General features: G+C 35.2%; 1 protein-coding gene across 1 annotated transcript in view; it reads right to left on the minus strand.

Moving 5' to 3' along the window:
- The window catches only part of CysRS (cysteine--tRNA ligase, cytoplasmic), a 269424-nt gene that overhangs the window by 153782 nt on the left and 92897 nt on the right, over nucleotides 1-22745 (minus strand). The window contains exon 6 of the mRNA XM_090414790.1: nucleotides 8793-8939. Within this exon, the coding sequence (XP_090270916.1) occupies nucleotides 8793-8939 (147 nt within the window). The remainder of the gene's footprint in view (nucleotides 1-8792; nucleotides 8940-22745) is intronic.

Here is a 22745-nt window from a genome sequence, read left to right on the forward strand (position 1 = left end):
TGACAATTTTTAATTCATATATTGCATTAACTGTACTTTTTCCTTGCATGAATCCTTTTTGTTGCTCACTTACATGGCATTTAATTCTAGAAAACATTCTGCTGCATTACTCTTTTCTGGTATTGGAATGCAAATAGATTTTATGAAGTAAAATCTATTTGCATTACATACATTACATTACATACATAGAAAAAGGAACATACTCCTGGCAGTATGTTCCTTTTTCTCCTATCTCTTTAACTCAGCTGATATTCCATCAGTAAGAATGATTAAAGTATAAAAAAAAAAGATCTCAAAAATATTAATTTTAGCCAACAGGCTTGTGTATCCCTGTGGAAATGGAATTTGTATCAATAGCACTAGGCCACCCAAAGAAAGACCATTCTAAGTTCAATTCCAGTCCTCAACTAAAGGAACTTTTCTAAGCTTTTTTTTTGACTGGAAAATCGGATTTTTCATTCCATAAACCAAGAAAATTGACTATGGGAATCATGCTATTTCAGACAATAATATATAGTGTTTGGGACCACAGGATGACATACTCTCCTCCCCTGGTGCCAATTAATATCACTGATAGTCAAGGGAAAGCTATTCTGATCGAGTAAGAACGGAGACTAGCTTTTCACTAATCTTCAAAAAGTTAGTTAGGGCTAAATGACTTTGCCTACTCCTTTGGGGAAAAAAAATAAATCCACTAATATCTTTTATATTAGAAAGTCTTGGGATCAAAAACAGCTTTGAAAGTTTATCTCATATATAATTTGTGTTTAATCATATTAAATATATATAATTTGTTTTTTAATTTTGTCTTTAATCAATAATTTCCTAGAATTTAAAAGAATTAAGTTTAATGTCATTTTTCCTTATCTGGTATGAACACAAAGATATGTTAACATTAAACTGGTGTATCTGTAACAAGTGTGTACCCCATAAAATGAAAATGCCTGATAATCCTGTGAAAGTGAAATTCTTCCAAACAATGCTCTAGTTCACTCTGTTTTTCTGTAAACAGATCCATGCATGTTACTGAAAGCCTAGTCTACCCATAAATACTGTTACAACTTGAACAGTGCATAAACCTTTAATCTATCAGTAAATCATTTATAGCTTTCAGAAGTGGTTAAATTCAGCCGGGGCCCAGCCCCAGAACATTTTTCTGTTTTGTGACTTTCTCCCCTTTACGGTAATTATGCCTGCATTATCGTGTTATTATTCAACAATTGTTTACAGTTTAGAATGTGTATATAAAGGCAATATCAACAGTTACCTGATTACGAACATGTGATTAAAGGGACAGGAAGGTTTGAAACTTCCTGTAATGTGTTATCTTGCAGCAATTGACAAGTAAACATTATTGCAGTGTAGTGTAGGGGAATTTTGACAGACTCGTAGCGACATTTTGTTTTTTCTGGTTGGTAACACTGTCGGCAACAGTCAGTAACTAACAATAGAACAGCAGATTAGCAATTGCTCATCAGAGCTCGTCATTGTGAAAAGTACAAAGAAAATCATGTAATATTTTTGTGTTTATGTAGGCCTACTATTTCAACTACGGACAAGTACATTGGTACCTTCTTTAAATAGAAAAATAGCTCGGATGACAGTGATAATACAAAACGAGTCTGTAATGACAGTTTGTCTGATGGCTTTAACTCCACCAGAATAAATCAATGAATAAATAAAATTTTAAAAAATGTTGCAACAATCTAGCAATAGCCTCACATTCATGATCCTTACTTTACGGGCCCTGGAGCTTATTCGTTTAGAATTTAACCGCTGGCTTTCAGCACATACAAACCACATTTAAAATGTGCAAAGCAGCACTCAATGTTGCTAAACGCATGCCTAAAGTCTGTAATACATATTGATTGCAGCAAGCACAACATTCAATGGAAATGCTGCCACTGCTTGCTCCAAATCCACCTTCAGGCTGGTGATGCTGGCTGACATTTCTTGCAGGCTACTCTTGCATGCAAACAAGGTGTCGTTCAGGAGTCATACCTCAGGTTCCAGTACAGTGCCTTGATACACTTTTGTGGAAGTTTTGACCCCTATCTCGCAGAAATGCAACTTGGATACCCTATGATATCACCACCACCAAACCATCACTGACGTGGGGTGATGACCTCTGAATCCTGGGTGCTGTGTGTGACCATCCAGGGCATATACCTGATCATTTTGGTAGTTAAACAACTCAGCAGGGGAAGATGGGATAAACAGGGATTAAGTAGAAGAAGATGGGATAAACTCCAAACTGTATAAATTTGCTGGAAAAAAAATTTCATCAGAGATTATTAAAATTTTTAAATAAAATATATACACATGGACAAATACCAATAGAATGGAATACTTAATACCTATATTTAAAAAAGGGGATAAAACAAAACCTGCTAATTACAGAGGTATTAGTTTATTGAATACATGCTACAAAATATATAGTAGAATACTTAATGAAAAATTGAAAATATACAGTGAAAAAATATTATTAGAATGTCGAAATGGATTTATAAAAGGAGGCTCTACAATGGATGTAGCTTTCTGCTTAAAACTACTTTTAGAAAAAAGAAGAGAATTTAATTTAGAAACTCATCTTTTGTTTATAAGATTATGAAAAAGCATTTAAAAAAGTAAAAAGGTATATACTGTTTGATATATTACAAATAATAAATATACCTAATATTTTACTACATGCAATATTGAATATATACAAAGATAATGAAATAAAAATAAATGAAAAAAATATCTGAAAAACAATCTATAAACCAAGGAGTAAGATAGGGATGTCCTCTGTCTTCAACACTTTTCAATATTTATATTAATGAAATATTAATACAGTGGAACATCTTAAACAATCCAGGTATAGAAATTTCCCAGAATAACAAAATAAATATGCTATTATTTGCAGATGATCAAGTAATAATATCAGATAAGGAAAACAATTAACAAAGAGCAATATATAATTTAAATGTTATAGTAGAACAGTTTGGAGTGAAAATATCCATAGATAAAACTAAAACAATGGCATTTTGTAGACAAATTCCAGTTAGAAGTAAAATAGTTATTAGTAATAAAATAATAGAACAGATAAATACTTTCAGTTATCTTGGATGTAAAATATCATATGAAGGAGAAAAAGACAAAAATTAAAAACTTCTAAATTTTTACAGATTATAGGCCTGATAAAAAGAACACTCAATCCAAATATAGTGCACTTGAAAACATACAATACTTTAGCAGTGCCCACATTATTATATGGTAGTGAAATTTGGACAATAAACAAACAAGATAAACAAAGAATAAAAACAAGTGAAATCAGATTTATGAGAAGAACTACAAAATACACATTATTAGACCAAAAATGGAACACAAATATTTTAAAAGAACTAAAAGCAAACAATAGAAGAAAAACTAAATTATAAACAAAAATGGATAGAACATGTAAACTGAATGGCCAACACCCGATATCCTAAACAAATAATAAAATATAAACCAATTGGAAAGAGAAAGCCAGGTAGACCTCAAAAGAGGATATTAGATGGATAATGACCAATATGGTCAATATCTGTAATTAGCATTATGATGATGAACAACTCATCAATGGTAAAAAACTTCTCATCTGTGAAGAGGATATCTCTGTGTCTGCTGTTCATGTACTGTCTTTGATTTTATCACACAATGCGCATAAGTTATGATGTTAGGAAATGTCCAGACCATACAGAAATTTGGTCAATCACTCCCATGTCTTCAGTTAGTACACATGACATCGTTCTCTGCAAAATCTTCATCTCTCATGATATCACTTTGTGTTCTCACAGGATTATGGCAGAGGCGCTCCTTCACTGCCCTCACAAGCTGTTGTGTCCTAATGCAGTGCGGTTGATTTGTTCTTTGGCAGTCAAATATATCTTCTGTATCGTTATAATGGTTAATAGTCCAATACAGTATTGTAGTTTGGTAGTTCAGTCTACCAAACCCCACCTAATCTTTCTGGCAGAAATTCAAATCTCACCTCCCACTAGCACTATTTATCTCATCCTGACAAACTATACACTCTTCGACTCCTTCAGACCCAAGGGTGGAATCTGCGCATACATCCACTCCAACATACCTTGCCACAGAGCAGTCAACCTAGAATCGCCCAACTTTGATCTTCTTTGGTTGAAAATATCCCTTCCCAACTCAGTCAAATTCATATGTGGTCTCCATTGCTCCCTTAATGCAACCAACCACTCTGACTTCTTTAATTTCCTCTCCTTAAAAATAAATTGATTTTCTCCAGTCAAACTTTCCCAACAGCAAAATAGAGATTTTAATGTCAACAACACCAACTGGCTTTGATCCTCCAGCTGTAGAGATCTTGCGGGCAGAGATGCTGAAACATTTGCCATCACTAATGACCTTACACAAATTGTTCACATGCCAACCAAAATACCTGATTACCCAAATACCCTAGATTGCTTCCTCATCAATGACCCTTCCAAATACACAGTGAGTGTAGTGAGCCCCCTAGGCAATTCTGATCACAATCTAGTGCTCTTCTCCTCCCCCATGCAACAACGCTTACATACAAACACATACACTGAACTTATAATCCAAAGTAAAGAGTCCCCCCCAGGCAAATCTGACCACAATCTAGTGCTCATCTCCTCCCCATGCAACAACGCTCACACAGCCACTCCTACAATAGTTTGGCATTATAACAGTGTCAAGTGGGACAGCCTCTGCAACTTCTATGCTGCATTCCCATGGTTGGACTATTGCTTCTGATCTTCCAACCCAAACACATGCACCGAACTTATAACCAAAGTAATCCTCACTGGTATGGAAACATACATTTCCCACAGCACTCTGACCTGCCATTCCTTAACCTGGTTTTCCAGAAGATGCACCAAGGCTGTTCAAATGAAAACCAAACATACCATAACTACTGGCTCAAATCAAGAACTCCATCCTCCTTTAGAGCTTATACCCAAGCCTAAAATAAATGCAAAAGAAAAAAAAATCAATGCTTCCAAAACAGTTCGAAAGAACAAAAAGCAGAAAATTGCAGCCTGTTCAAATGGCAGCTGAGCCTTTTGGTCTCTCGCCAAAGCAATCGGTCGTAACTTCTGCCCAACAATATTCTCACCCCTACCATACCCAGATGGCTCTATTCCATCATCAACTACAGAAAAGGCCAATCTCCTGGCCTCACACTTTGCTTCCAATGCATGCATAATTGACAATAGTAAATGTCACCCAACCATTCCAGATGCCCAACATGCAATGCCCACTATATCCTTTTGCCAGAAAGAGATCAGTAAAATACTGTCCAAATTAGACACAAAAAAGTCTCCTGGTCCTGATGGCATTCCTACAATTGTCCTGAAGGTTTGTACACCAGAACTGATTGCTGTCCTATGTTGGCTGTATATACTGTATTACTCCACTGGTATCTATCCCACAATCTGGAAATTGGGCTACTTCAACCCATTCCCAAGAAGGGTGAAAAGTTATTGCCCCATTTCACTCACTGTTGGATCATTGCTTCTACTCAATTATGTTTTATTGTCTTATAACGCTCTCTCGTTAGTATTTAATTAGTTGTATGTTGACATATCATCCGAACATGAAGAAAATTTATAGTATACTGCACCACTCCATGTTCTGAATTGCATGAGCAACTTTGATAAATCAACCTTCAACTGTACCAGGTTATTATAAAACTGATTTTAGGCCGAGGTTCTCTTTATTATATAGGGTTCCCGCTAAGATTCAAATTATTTTAATGAGCGGTGCAATGAAAAAAATCAGGCAAATACAAGATTCGATTCAAATAAAATGATTTAATGCAGTGTCACATAAATTACATCATAACACAGTATTCCAACAGGGACATTACAATTAAACGAATATAAAGCTCTCATTAAGATACTATTATACTACTCAGCTGAGCTTAAAATTTATAATTAAAAACTATGTTAACAGATCTTATTCTTTTTGTTACAAAGAACTTCTATCATAACTTCACTCTGACCAAGGTTACATCTAAAACATTTTAAACATCAAATCAGTTCAAGATATTCAGAAAGAATACAACTCATGAACCATCAGGCATTCATTTGTAATTCTCTAAGCTCAGTCAATCAAAATTAGTTCTTGTAAGTTCGAGATTCCTAGATTAAAACAAATAGGCTTCTCAATATTCTCATTCAGTCAATGAACACTTAATTCAATAAAATAGCATTTGTCACTTGAAGAGGGAGAAGTCTTAGCACATTACACATTAAATCTTGACTCGCTGAATACAGCAACTAGGAATAAATTATTTCCAGCGGAGTTAATTTTCGTTACTTCTCACTAAGTATAGTAAAGGTAATCTTACCAGGATATAGCTTCATCACATCATAAGGAGATCGAACAACATCTTTAAAGTCCTTACTGACTTTTACTTTGTAGTGACACAAACTTAAAAGATTCTTTTATTTCCACAACTGATTTATAGACTCGGGAGAATATAACCTTTATGCACTTGGTTTAAATTATCCACCTATTTCTTCTTTTTCTTATACGTATCAACCTATTTTTAGCACTATTTCACTCTTAGGCGTTAGGAAGTTTTGGTAAAAATCCAACTCAGAAAAAGTTAAGTTAAATTGCCAAGCGATTCCCAGTCCTTTAAATTCCGTTTTTGGCACGTCAAAATTCCCCTCCAGTCTCCAGCTACCGTTCTCTATACTCCCCTATTTGGTTCTGTCTTTACTTTCGTTTTCGTATCCACTCCTTCCTTTTTCCCACCAATAACTGGTTCTCACCAGTTAGGCTCACATCAAACTTGTTTTTCCCTTCATATATAGTAGTTCACACTCCAACACGCGCTAGAAGAAATTTGCATGTTTTCTCACAACAACGAATCAAATGATATCACAAAGAATTTTCTGGATATATTAAAATTACATGCAGTACAGTTTCTAATATTATTATTAAAAGAATAAAGCAAATAAAATAAATGACACTTTAATATAGAGGCTTTTCATGTCTATAATATATTTAAAAATTACATAAATAAACTTAACTAACAAAACTAAAAAGGAATTCATGAATAACATTTTATAAGCAAGAGACTAACAAAATAAATTTAAATAAATCCCGCTTATGATATGGTAGGTCTTGTTAATTATGAATGAAGTATTATTAATTATAAATATCTTCATTCACAATTTAATACTCACCTCCGTCCTGCCCAAAGTAATGGAAAAAAATCATAAACTCCTACACTACCTTGAAGGTACCTGGCTAATAAATGACTGCCGGTATGGATTCCGTTGCTGCTGATCAACAGGAGATCTGCTCACCTATGTCATCCATCTCTGAACAAATGCCACGGAGAAGCTTGGCAAATTTCAAGCAGTTGCACTTGATATCTCCAAGGCATTTGACCAGGTATGGCACAAGGGCTTACTAAGCAAGCTGCCATCGTTTGGTCTGTCTCAGGACTTCTGCAGTTGAATTGCCAGCTTTCTGTCTGGATGCACACTATGTGTGGGTGGTTCCTTATCCTCTCACCATTCAACTAATGCCAGGGTTCCACAAGGTTCTTTCCTCACATCAACCCTCTTCCTGCTATATATCAATGATCTATTTCAGCTGACCTCCAACTCAATACTCAATACATGGAAAATGTTCATCTGAAATAGCATCAATAATTCTCCCACTTAGTATTAAGTTTGTTGGAATACCTGCAGCTGCTGCTCAACATCCCTTGACAGTGCACCTTGAAACCCACAGGACAAGTTTCTCCACCTCCTTCATCCCTGCAACTGCTGTACTATGGAACAGTCTTCCCCTACGTTACCCAAGGAATACAATATACAGTCATTTAAATCAAATGTGAACAAATACCTTCTTTCCCAACCCACTACCCATACACGGTACTAATGTACTATAGGTTGATCAACCAACCTCTCGTGTATGGGCTCAACATAAAATGCAAACATCCTACTGATCCCGATTGTTTCTAGCATGTTGAAAACAACAAGCGGCTGATTCCAACCTTGTGAAATGCCAATACAACTATATGATTCACATAATCTCTCCACTGTATGTTAACCCGTACAGCTAGACAATTCTCTCTACTGATAAACAAACAAATGTTGGCTATGCCAACATTTGTTTTACCAATAATGGAATTGGGCTCATGCAATTCTGTAGGCAGCATGGGGTGTGCAGAACTTGTAACAATATTTATAGCAAGACTGTGTATATCCATACGTCTTCCAACAACTTCTGTTTTTCCAAAGATTAATATTTCTTCAAATGGCATAAACTTTGAATCTGAAATCTGAACTGATTTAATTCCATTAAAGAAAACATGACATAAGCACTGAACATCACACCAGAAATACTTTGCAGCTTGTTTAGGAGGATAGACATGCAGCTTGCTTCAGGAACATTGGAATTAGTATCAATACACATATCCAGGGGAACTAGTTCTAAGGTGATAAACATTTAGGTGATAGGTTCACTAGCTTTTATTTCATCAGAAATTATATGCTTAAAGAGAATGAACTTCAAACTTCTCTGTGATGATTTTTTAAAGGCACTTAAGCTGACCTAAGTGGTTTTCTTATAGAAGCTGTTCTAGAACAATGTAAAATCTGTTCCAAAAGGCATGTATTTACCAATATAAAATATTTACTGATTCCCCCCCACACACACTACACACACACACACACCAACTACTGAGAGCTAAAATAACACTGCTCTAAAACTAGAAGAGCGGAAAGGATAATGACCTTAATTTTAAAAAATACCTTTTTCATTTCCTGTTTTCTTTCTTCATTTTCTGAATTCAAGGAATTTTCCATGTTACATAGTGCATCTTTGGTTTTCACAATGAGTCGTTCTAGCAACTGCTTTTGGTCAGAGTCTATACAACCTAATAATTTTTTTTCAGAATACTGCAAAGTAATGTATACTGAAGCTGTTATTAATGCTATCAAGGTATTCTCAAATTAAAATTTATGTACTATACATATAAATTCATAAAAATTTCTACGTAAAAAAGTAAAACTATTCCATAGTAAAAAGATTATACTAATATATATAATCTTAAATATAAAAATAGGTAATGTTTTTCTAAGTTAAAAAACATTTTGTAAAGCTATATCTAAATAACTTCACCACTTTATTGATTAACAAAATTCTGATGCTGTGCAGAAATATAATCTTAAATAGTAATAAAACAAGAATCATCAAACATTAATAGAAAGAAATGCCAAACTAATTGCATGAGTATTTCTAAAAGAGATTAGATTAATTTTTAAATAGTATTATAAATAAAAATTCTATAGTTTGGTCATTTTCACTATTAATCCAATTATCAACATCAGAAAAAATTATCTAAATGAAAAAAATAACAGAAAAACACTTGAAATCTTGTACTAATGCAATTTAAACTACAATCATCCCACACTACAGAGAATACAATAAGAAACAAAGGAATAGTTTTCATTATAGTGGAAAATTTCTTACAGTAAATTTCCTTTAAAAAAGTAATAGTGGCTGGCTTCAGCTTTTTTTTTCTTCTTTTTTTCCAGTGATTTGTTAGAGTGAGTAGCTTGCTATAAGTGTTCTTTATAATGGAAGGTGACTGTATAAGTATAAAGGCTAACTTTTTTTTACTTCACTGTTTTGTACTTTTCTTGCAGACACTATTATAGCATTTCTTGAGTTTAATATAACCTGCTGACATAATGGCATGTAAAACCACAATCAATATCGCTAAGGCAATATATTGGTTGTGAATGATACTAATGATCTTAAACTATGCCCTGCAGTTCAGTTCAGAATTCTTCAGTTCCCCCTCCCCACTAAAATACAGCTTTCTCATTTGAAAAGTTCTGAATTTTAAACAACATTTCTGAATGACTAGAAGAGTTTGGACTTGTGGAGAATCCTATCACTATCAAACTTAAGGTTAAAAAAGTTCTACATAAGAGTAGATTCCTTATATTTGATAGTGACATGTGTTAGATAACTACATTAAAAAAAGTTATAAAACAGTACAACATCATCCAAATCCCATTAGTACTACACATTTCTTAAATTAACTTTTTATTTTTATTAAACTTACTTTTTTTTTGTACCTTTGTTACTTACCTTACTAGGACTTCAGTTATAATTAGGACTGCACTATTAGACTACAATTCGTTGTTTTAAGGATACTTGCGACATAAGACTGAATGATATAATCACGTAATCACAAGAAAGATATTTATTTAACCAAATATTTCGGTCTGGAAATAGCAGACCATCGTCGGTGGTATTACAAGAACAGTTTAAAAAATATATATACAAGCTAGAATACTAACAATAGATCGTTGAAATTAGAACATGCCGCGTGATGTTATATCACTAAGTATGAAACGAAATATTTTGAAGTAGAAACATGATTGAATTTGCTATTAAAAAAAAAAAAAAAAAAAAAAAAAAAAAAAAAAAAAAAAAATTAATGAGTAATCTTGATTAGGCTTTCCCAGATTTTTGATATAGATATGCAGTCATTACGATTCAGGTTGGGATGATGGAGCAAGGCCTCCACGCTTTCCTTGAACAAACGTTCGAACCTATAACGGGATCTATGTAAGAGGCGCGTTTTGGACCAAAGGATGCTGTGGTCAGTTTCAATCCCGTGTTGAGCCAACCAGACTTTTCAGGTTTATTGTGAAGAATGGATGATTGATGTTCTTGGATTCTTTTTTCAAGAGAACGTCCAGTCTGTCCAAAGTAAGAGAGATCACAGTTGCAAGGAATTTGATAAACTCCAGGAAGAGATAAAGTTGAGCGTTTATCTTTAGGAGAAGGAAAATGAGAAGACAATTTGTTAATAGGAGAATACGTAGCTGTTAAATCATATTTCTTCAAAATTCTTGCGATAGGTTCTGAAATACCGGAGATATAAGGAATAGGTACTCGACGTATTGAATCTTTGTTGTTTTGTGGAGGATTATAAGATGTAAGAAGACGTTGAATACTTTTTTCAGAAAAGCCATTGAGTTTCATGTGTTGCTGGATAGTAGAAAGTTCTTTCTGTAGATAATCAAAAGTAGAACAATTAGTTTTGGCTCTTTTGATGAGACATTTTATAATTCCTGTTTTTTGACATGGATGATGGGCTGATTCTTTCAGAATATAACGACCTGTGAATGTTGGTTTCCTGTATACTGTAGTTGTAAGAATATTTGAAGATGATCGGATGAGGAGAACGTCTAAAAAAGATAACTGGTTGTTTTCTTCTAATTCCATAGTAAACTTTATGCGATGATGTAAGGAATTAATACTGTTTAAAAAGGAAGATAAAGTGTTTTTACTGTGAGGCCAAATAGCAAATATGTCATCTATATATCTTACCCAAAAAGATGGTAGAGGGAAACTAGATGTGAAGAGGACTTTTTCTAAATGTTCTAAATAAAAGTTGGCTAAAGCTGGAGAAAGAGGACTTCCCATGGCTGTTCCTTCTACTTGGCTATAAAATTTGTTTTGACATATGAAATAACCAGAATGTATAACGAAATCGAATAGTTTTATAATATCTTGAGGAAAGATGTCAGCAAGTAGTTTTAAAGTTTCCTTAAGAGGTACATTGGTGTATAAAGATTCTATATCAAAACTAACCATAAGATCTGTAGGTTGTAATGAGACATCTTTTAATTTTTCTAAGAAATCTGAGGAGTTTTTTAAAAAAGAACTCGAGTTGCCAATGTAAGATTTCAGTAATTTAGCTAGATATTTGGCTATACGGTAAGTAGGAGAATCAATGCAATCTACTATTGGACGAAGAGGATAGTCAATCTTATGGATTTTTGGAAGGCCATAAAATCTAGGAGGTCTTGCAAAATGAGTTTTAAGTCTTTCAATTGTGTCTTTATCCAAACTGATGACTTCATCAAGGAGAGAATTTAATTTCTTTAGTTGTCTGTTGGTTGGATTATAATCAATTTCTTGATATGTGGAGCGATCTCGAAGCAAAAGAGAAAGTTTTCTTCTGTAATTTACTGAGTCCATAACTACTGTTGCTTTTCCCTTGTCAGCTTTAGTGATAATGAGGTGATTATTTTTTCTCAAGGACTGTAAAGATTTCATTTCAGAAGGAGATATGTTAGAAGGAGGAAGTTTAGCCTTAAGTAGAGAAGAAGCGACTTCTTTCTACTATCCAGCAACACATGAAACTCAATGGCTTTTCTGAAAAAAGTATTCAACGTCTTCTTACATCTTATAATCCTCCACAAAACAACAAAGATTCAATACGTCGAGTACCTATTCCTTATATCTCCGGTATTTCAGAACCTATCGCAAGAATTTTGAAGAAATATGATTTAACAGCTACGTATTCTCCTATTAACAAATTGTCTTCTCATTTTCCTTCTCCTAAAGACAAACGCTCAACTTTATCTCTTCCTGGAGTTTATCAAATTCCTTGCAACTGTGATCTCTCTTACTTTGGACAGACTGGACGTTCTCTTGAAAAAAGAATCCAAGAACATCAATCATCCATTCTTCACAATAAACCTGAAAAGTCTGGTTTGGCTCAACACGGGATTGAAACTGACCACAGCATCCTTTGGTCCAAAACGCGCCTCTTACATAGATCCCGTTATAGGTTCGAACGTTTGTTCAAGGAAAGCGTGGAGGCCTTGCTCCATCATCCCAACCTGAATCGTAATGACTGCATATCTATATCAAAAATCTGGGAAAGCCTAATCAAGATTACTCATTAATTTTTTTTTTTTTTTTTTTTTTTTTTTTTTTTTTTTTTTTAATAGCAAATTCAATCATGTTTCTACTTCAAAATATTTCGTTTCATACTTAGTGATATAACATCACGCGGCATGTTCTAATTTCAACGATCTATTGTTAGTATTCTAGCTTGTATATATATTTTTTAAACTGTTCTTGTAATACCACCGACGATGGTCTGCTATTTCCAGACCGAAATATTTGGTTAAATAAATATCTTTCTTGTGATTACGTGATTATATCATTTAGACTACAATTCATTACATCACAAGCGTTGCTGGACATTTTGTCATTTACACTTCCACTGTGGTTCAACCATACACAATTACTTTTGACACTTTTGTCAATTATACTTGAAGTACTTGTAGTGATATTGTGAAAATATAACTAAAAATAACAAACAATGATACTTTTCTTGTGTCTTCTTGCCATGTGAATTTGTGCACATCTTTATGTTGGAACATGGTGTTAGTAAGAATTGGTCTCTGTTCTGAACAAAAATCATTCAGGTACTTACTATTATTATTAGCGTTGCTCTCTTCTCAAATATTCCATAGCTTCATCAATTCTTGAAGTTCAGCTCATTAATATGGTAGACAGTTTGTAATCTTTTCATCCCAAAATGCATAACTTCACAATTTCCACATTAAACTGGCACCCATTTGTTTTTTTGATTGCTTTCTCCCTTGAAGCTATTATCATCAAGCAAAAATTGTCATACTTTGGGCATGTTATGCAAGCAGATGACAGTCTGGAGAAGATGATGATGATGCTTGCTAAAGTTGATGGAAGCAGGAGAAGAGGAAGACCAAGAATTAGATGGGTGGATGGAGTTAAAGAAGCAACTGGAATGTGCCTGGAAATTCTGAGATATGGCTATGGACAGATCTGAATGGAGAGCGTATGTTCATAGAATCACCAGGAGTCGAAAACGACTCAATGGAAAATAACAATAACAAAAAAAAAAACATTTTTTTTTTGTTTTTTTACTAGTTTTTGTCCCCTCGATATACTTCTCTCTTTAGTATCTATCCATCAGCCACCCCCTCATATCATATCACCAATTTCACATCCATCTCTATTTGCTCCATTTTGCATTGAATTCCATGTAGTAATTCCCAGAGTGCCCAAAAGCAAAACACCAAAGTGGTGATGAAACGTGGACCACTGAGAGTCACTCTGAAAACCAAAACTCTGACACTGCATAGGGAATATGCCTGACCCAAGTGTGTTTGTAAGGTGTCAGTTCCAACCTCAACTGACACCATGTATGTTTGTAAGGTGTCAGTTCCAACCTCAACAAATGTCCATTACCACCTCCAGTAGGCAAAACCTCACCTTGATTTTCCTAACAGAAACTCAATTTCCAGCTTCCTCAAGCAATATTCATCTCACCTTTCACAACCTTCTTTGACTGATTCTGACTCAAAGGCAGAATATGTGCATATGTTTGCCATGATATATCATACCAAAGAGTATCCAACCTGAAATCTCTTGATTTTGACTCTCTCTGACTGAAAATCTCTCTACTCCATTATAGCAAATTCCTGTCTCTGTTGCTCCTATAATGCCACCAACCATCCTGAACTTTATGATTTCCTCTCTTTAAATGTCTCTTTTCTTTACTCCAATTTTCCTAACAGTGAAGCCATTTTTCTCAGGTATTTTAATGTTCACAACAATAACAACTGGCTTTCCTCTTCCAATTAAACAGATCAGGCAGACAGGGATGCTGAGACATTTGCTAACATTAATGACTTTATGCAAGAAGTTAACATGCCCACTTGAATATCAGACCACCCTAACCATTCTTCAAACCACCATGGACTTACAACTTACTTACTTTGTTTTACACAAAGTATTAAGTAATGAACAAGAGTTCAATTCCAATTGGTGCAATGACTTAACTATTTCTTTTAGAATCTGGAAAATTATGGTCTTGAGTACCAAATACAAAATATATACATTTAATGAAACTAAAATATATACATTTTAAATAAAATTGCATAAATAACTACAAAATTAATTGGATCAAAGGCTTTCAAAATAAGGCTACACTTTAGAGGTATGGAGTATTCTTATCTAAAAAAAAAAAAATAAATAAATAAAATCATTCATTCTCTGACTCATTCTAAAGTAGGATGTTTAACATATACTTAATCATGTCTACAGAATAAACAGCTTTCAAATGAGTTGAAACAAAATGTTCAACTGAGTCAGTTTCTTTGTTACCTTGGCAAAAATATAAAATTTACTTCTTTTCCTTGGGATCTTTTTTTTTATTTCTCCATTTAGCATACACCTGCTCCAATCATCCTCACTGGAGTACAAATATCCTTATCTCACATAGTTCAATATGATGCATAAATCACCAAATTTTTTACCAGAGAAAAAACAGTTTCTTTACTATTTCACAAATAACATATCTAAGTAGAGCTCTTCATGTTAAGTCACTTTACAGTTTCAGATTCCACTCATTCTGTTGCTTTTTCCATAGAATAATAAATACATCCACTGTCCTCAAGACAGAAGAGGAAACTTTTCATTCAGCATTTCCTCGAACATTGAATTAGAATGTCAACTCCAATATCTTCTTTTATTTACTAAACACTTGTTGACAATCTCAACTCTTCCAGTTTAAAGATTCACAGTGCTACGATTCCTTTTCAGAATCGTATTGTTTTTACCTGTGAGAAAAACAATATGAAAAATAAAGATGGTCCTGCCAGTATACTAAAAGGGAATGGGTTCATATTGTCAAACTTGGACACAGAGATCAGCTTTTCTAAGAGTGCAGTAATGCAACTGAACTTGGAGAAGTCTGGGGGAGTCTTAGCTCTCTAAAATCAGGTTATCCAGAGATAGGAATATTATCCCAATAAATTCTCCACACCTCCTGCAGTGTCAAGAGCACTCCTGTCAGTGCTTGAATATCCGAGACGAGAGAATGATTTTCGTGTTGATGTACCCCTATCTGCAGGAGGTCTCCAAGGAGCCTCTAGTCGATATAGGTTCCTTCAGTTAATTCAGTATTTCAATATGGAAGTGAAACTTGGACCCTCTTAAAAGAAGAGGGTGAAAAGAGGTTGTTGGCATTTGAAATGAGGTGCTATAGACGACACCTAAAGATACCATACACTGATCAAATCAAATCACAAATTCTGAAGTAAAACAAAGAATCGGTTCTTTTACCTGTCCAAAAGATAACATAACTAAGATTCAAAGGAAACAACTTATGTAACGTGGTTATATCAGCAGATCAAATAGTCCACCATGCAACTTCTTGAAGGACTTATTCCAGGAACTCGAAAAAGAGGCAGACCTAGAATAAACTGAATAGACAAAATAAATGTTGGACCAGTGTTTCACTTACAGATCTGAAAGCAAATTGTCGATCAAGGACTAAGTGGAAGTTTTCTGTAAGAAACATTATAATTACAGGCTACTCCAAGGAGTCCTTGGACTCACTGAGGGAGACCCTAAACATCATGTCAAGCACTATCCAACATTTGCACAGTATCTATAATACTTTGCTTTGAACTCATTCACAGTCATGGCACCCACAACAGACTCTGGCAACCTATTCCACTCACTCACCACTCTCCAAACAAAAAACTTACTTCTACCACCCTTGCTAACTACGGTCTCACTCAGTTTCCAAGGATGGCCTCTAGTTCTCCCACCACCAGACCTGTTCTGAAAAATTTCCTCTGAATTAATCTTGTAAAAACCCTTCAGTAATTTGTATATCTCAATCATATCGCCTCTTTTCTGCCTGTCAACCAGTTTTTGTAATCCACAAATCTTCAACCTATTCCTGTAAGGTTCATTCCATACACCTGCTACAATCTTGGTCACTCGCCTCTGGATCCTCTTCCTCATCACCAAGAAACCCTGGTGCCCAGATCTGCATGCAGTAGCCAAGATTGGGTCTTATTAAGGCTCGATAAAAAGGAATAATAACCTGTTTGTGTCTGCTTGTCAAAGTATTCTTCAGTAGCCAAGTAATCTGATGAGCTGCTTTAGCCACTTTTGCTATGTGCCCTCTAAATTTTAACTCCCCATCCACTAACACCCCCAAATCTCTGGCTATATCAATTTCCTGGAGTACAGTTCCATCAATGTGATATACATCTGGTAATCTTTTCACAACAAAATGCATAACCTTACATTTTGCCACATTAAACTGACATCCATTCTCCTTTGACAGACTGCCAGTCTATGCAAATCACCCTGCAAAATTTTAACATTATCTGTATTAACTATTGCTGTACCCAACTTTGCATCATTGGCAAACAACTGAACAGCTCCTCTCAGATCATTTCATATATCGTTAAAGTACAAATTAAACAGTAGCAGTCCAAGAATAGAACCCTGTAGCATACCACTAGTCACAAGCCTTCTGGACCTTATGTCTGAATAAACTACTCTCTGATATCTCTCCATCAACCAACCTCATATCTACCTCACCAACCCAATATCCATCCCCATGTACTGCAGTTTGCTGATTAGAATTTCACGTGGTATCCTGTCAAAGGCTTTTGTAAAGTCCAGCAGTATCACTGTAAACCCATTACCTTTATCCAGTTCAGCTGTCACTGTATTATAAAATGTGAGCAAGTTACTGAGGGATGACCTACCCTTGCCAAAACCACATTGACCCCATATAGTATACCATTTCCATCTATCCATTCCTGTATTTTGCTCTTGACCAACTTCTCCAGTACTTTGACAACAACTCCTGATATGATGATTGGTCAGTAATTTTCTACATCAGTCTTGGAGCCTCCTTTATGCAATGGAATTATTTTTCTCCTCTTTCCATCCACTCAGGACTAACTTAGAGCTGAGACTTAGATTAAACAATGTGGTCAAGGGCAATGACAATTCCCTAGCACCTTCACATGAAACTTGAGTTAGTATACCATCCAATCCCACAAGTGTATTCACAATAGCAGATTCTATAATATGCTATGCACCTCCATTTCATTTACTTCAGTTCCGATATAAGCCTTTCTTCTTCTTCTTCATGTAGCTTCCTCAGTGAGAGGGTGCAGCACCATGTCCTTCCAGTTCTCTCTGTTGGTGGCTTTCCTTTTTGTTTCTGCATAGCCATGTGATCCTGTCCATGATCTTATATCTTCAAGCCATGTCCTTCGTTTTTTACCTCTTGATCTTTTTTCCCATTATTTTTCCTTCTAAAACTGTTAGTATCCTCTGTCCTGCTGAACCTCTCAGTACATGTCTTGCCAATCTCATCTTTCTCTGGATCATTTCCTATAATAAAGATCTCTGTGTTCTCATTCTCTGTAGGACATCTGTATTTGTCACATGTTCTATCCATGGGATTTTCAGAGAGCTCTCCTATAGCACCACATTTCAAAGGCCATTATCTGTTGCCTTACTCTCTTCTTGAATATCCAGGTCTCACTTCCATAAGTGAAAATTGGCCACACAAAGAAAAGAATGATAAGTACATTAGTGTGGCCAATTTTCACATATAGAAGTGAGACCTGGATATTTGTATTCTGTTGTATGTTCAATTTTCATATTGTTTATGAATATTTCTGGCTCGGATCTGCTTTCTTTTGAGATTTTCATAAATTTAGTATTTTTTGCATTTATATCTAATCCAAATTCTTTACCTTCTTCAATTAGTAATATAAGCCTTTATCTCTCTCATTTCTGATATCTCCACCTGGATGATATGATTTACGCCCCTCGCATTTCACCCCCAGCATCTCGCTCCCAACATTTCGACCCCTGTAAATGAGTAGGTTACAAAAATGTAAATACAGTCAACTCTCGATAACTCAAATTTTTATTGAAGTCCCAGCTCTTTTAGTGGAGATTCAATGTTAAACTCTCTCGATTACTCGAACTGAACTTCTGATAACTTTAACTTTTCCAAACAAATTTTCAAAATTACATTCGTGTACAAATTGTCACGTAGCTTTTAAACGAATTTCTCCCCTTTTGTATGTCTTCAGGGTTCTCTTTCCATTGTGAAAGTATTAACTGGAACTGTTCATAATTTCACACAGAAAGAATACATACTTGACCATGAGGGCGATAGTCACGTGGTTAGTGACGGACATGGGGGGGACAGTGTGCGTTTGCTGTTTTCACTGCCTCATTATCGGCGGTGCATCGTGTGAACAAGCTGATGTCGCAGGCAGCGCAATATCTACATATTATTTTTGCATCTTGATTGATTAATCCTGTGTGTACAATGGCAAAAAGTGTTCCATCAATAAGAGGCAAAAGAAAATTGGTAGATGATGACAATCACGTTTGCGTGTTTTCAAAGAGAACTGTAGATGAACAACAAGGAATCTGGGTTTGTGAAAAATGTTCCACCTGCAAAGGGCATGTTTGGACAGAGGGTTTGGAAGGCCCAGTTGTGAAAGTCATAACTAAACATAACCATGCAGCTCAAGCTGCAAGGTCGGAAGCATTGGAATTGATTGGTCAAATACGGCAACATGCAACAACCACGAACGAACGGCCACAGCAAATTGTTGCATCAGTAATTGCAGAGGCTCATACCAACGTCATGGCATTACTTCCTAAAAAGGATTCACTTAAACGAACCATTCGTCATGTTCAATGCAACAATTATACTTCTGCTTTACTGAGCAATCTCCAGGACCTAGTAATCCCACAAAATTATCAAGAAATTATTATCGATGGCAATGTACAACAGTTTTTGATGTATGATTCTCAGGACAAATTGCTCCCGGATCGCATGCTTATTTTTTCCCACTAGTAACAATCTTCAATTATTAGTGTGCAGCCAGGAGTGGTTTTCTGATGCAACTTTTAGCAGAGTAGCCATGCATTTCCAGCACCTTTATACAATTCATGTGGTTCAATTCAATGCAGTTATTCCAGTGGTCTACGTGCTTCTGCCAAACAAAACTCGTGCCACATACGTCAAGTTGCTTCAAGAAGTTAAAAATCTACAACCATGTCTCCAACCCCAGCGACTTATGACAGATTTCGAGCAAAGTGCCATGCAAGCCTTCCAACAAGAATTTCCTGGCATTGTAAATACCAGTTGTTTTTTTTCATCTTTCCCAAAGCATTTGGCGAAAGGTACAGAATGAAGGTTTAAAAGCCTGATACGAACAAGATCATGAATTTGCTCGTTGGATTCGAATGAATCCAGCATTGGCATTTATTCCTCCTGCTAACGTTATTCAAGCATTTGAAGATTTAGTTGAAGCTGATGACTTGCCCATTGAAGCTATGGTGATTGAAAACTACTTTGAAGATACATATATTGGAAGAAGACAGAGAGGCCAGCAATTACCCATTTTTGCCATCGAATTGTGGAACGATGTTTACACACGAACACTGAATGATCAGCAATGTACCAACAACAGTGTGGATGGTGGCACAGGGGATTTCAGGAAACTTGTGCTACTTTATTCCCAAATATTTACCGATTCATCGATTCTTTAAAGAAACAACAAGGGCTGCACAATTCCGAAATTACACAACTAATTGCCGGTAAGTCAGGCAATCAAAGAAACAAGAATTATGCTGCAATTTCTGCTAGAATCAAAACAATAGTCCAAGATTTTCAAAATCGTAATGTAATTGATTACCATAGAGGCATTGCATACAACTTCGAGTTTTAAACAATAATAACGTGCATTTATTCTATTAAAATAAAATAAATTAGAATTATTAAAAAATTACGTGTATTATTTACATTTTTGTAGCTTACTCATTATCTACAGGGGAGAAAATGCTGGAGAGCAACTTTTCTGGATTCTGATGGTGGTTTATGGAAAAGTCGCCCTTCGCATTTTGCTCCTGACACATTTCGCCCTCTGTAGATGAGTAGGTTACTTGCAAAGTGTTCACTTGGTAATTGTACTATTTTGACTGATTCAGTTACCTCCCAAGCATTGGCACAACATTAAACTAATTTGTGGACCGAGAGACACCACATATTTAGTGACAATTAGTGTAATTAGAGATAAATGGAATGAAAATGTCCCTACATGATGAAAAATACCTCCCCACCCACAGACTCCATACATGCATGCTAAACAGTTTTATTGTATCACCAAATACATCTAACTAAATGCATTTGTCTTTATAGCCTCTTTCAAATTGACAGTAGTAGAAAATTAATAGTAATACCTGTTTATAATGCAGTCATCAGGAGCAGAAAACATGTGATTTATGTAATGCAAATTTTCTAACACTAATAAAGATTTTGTGTGTGTGTTTGTGTGAGTGAGTGAAAGAGAGAGAGAGAGAGGGAATAACCCAAAATTGATTTCAACTGCATTTGAGATTTTCTATATCAGAAAGTTGACAAATAAAATTCTACCAACAAAAAAAAGTTGCACCAAACATGCTGGATATACAGAAAACTTTTATAAAGGGTTTATGTTGATTATAAAGATGATAATTAGAACAAACTTAGGAGGCATCTTGGAGCAGTGCCACAGCTTGAGAAGCTAAAATGAAACAATGTCAGTTGTGCATGAAGTGGTCAGGGATTGTTTGAGAGAAGCACTATCAGCCTGCATACCCATAGTAAGGAGGGTAAACCAAGTGAAACAAAAGAAACCTTGGACATGATAAAAATTCCTGAAGACTAGGAATTCCTGTTGGTATAGAAAGTAAAAAAGGTTGCAGAGGCAAAATGGGAAGTATACACAAGGCACTTGCAAAGAAAGAAAGAAGTTCTTTTATATATGTAGATACTTGGTGGGGTCTACATGAGCAGTACAAAGTGAAAGCAAGAAGTGAAACTAATATGGTAAGAAAGGTCAAATCTAATTATGAGAGAAAATTGGCTAAACAGGCCATAGTAAATTCAAGAGTATTTTTCACTATGTAGTAAATAAGAGAAAGAATAACTATGGATGAATGACTTTAATCAATGGTGATGACAGAAAGGTGACAGAAGCAAAAGAAATAGTTGAGTTGCTGAGTGATCACTTTGCAAAGGTTTATCATCCAATTGGAGATTTTGCAGTTGTAATGCGAGTCTGATATCTGAACTGAGGCAGACAAACAGGAGGTGTTTTCAAAACTTTTATCAGTAATGATCTTCATGAGGACTAACTTAGAGCTGAGACTCAGATTAAACAATGTGGTCAAGGGAAATGACAATTCCATAGCACCTTCACATGAAACTCTAGCTAGTATACTATCCAATCCCACAGGCGTATTCACAATAGCAGATTCTGTAATATGCTATGCCTTTATAATATGCATCAGGTGCCTTTCTGCTATTTATGATTCCCATTGCATCTTTTAAAACATCTTTTAAAACATCACGGCATATTTCTTCCTCTTCCATTTAGAATATTACATTTTTGTTTTCATATTGGTGTAAATTTTGAGAATCATCATATAATTTGCCATAGAAAGATTTTTTTCATCTTTCATCATCCTCATCAAATTCATGTACCCTCAAGGGGTGTACAGGATATGATAGTACTACATGAAAAATTTACATCATTACTAACTTCCTATCTACAATTTTCCTCCAGATCAGTCTGTTACTTGTCAAGACCACAATATTATCAGATCTTATATTTCTGTCATCTAAAGCACTCCGTATCAATCCACCTATATCTTGGTCTTCCTCTGGGTCGTTTTCCTGCCAACCTGACAGAGAACACTTGTTTTGCTAATCTTTCCTCGCCCATTATGTTTAAGTAACCATACCACCTGAGATTAGCTCTGCTAACGCATTCCAGGATGTTGACAATATCAAGTTCTTTTCTAATATCCTCATTTTTAATATGATATTGCCATTGAAGTCATCTGTTCGCACATCTAATCTTTCTCATATCTGCGGTCTCTAGAGTTTGGTCAAGTGTTTTACTTCTGACCCAGCTCTCAGATCCATAAGTTAAAACTGGTTTGAACACTGTCCTGTATACAACTAATTTAGTGTTCCGACTAATTTCTCTCTTATTCCATATGAATTT

This window comes from Typopeltis vanoorti, chromosome 25 (assembly GCF_054136105.1).
Source record: "Typopeltis vanoorti isolate ZY-2024b chromosome 25, IOZ_Tvanoo_1.0, whole genome shotgun sequence".
Taxonomy (NCBI): domain Eukaryota; kingdom Metazoa; phylum Arthropoda; class Arachnida; order Uropygi; family Thelyphonidae; genus Typopeltis; species Typopeltis vanoorti.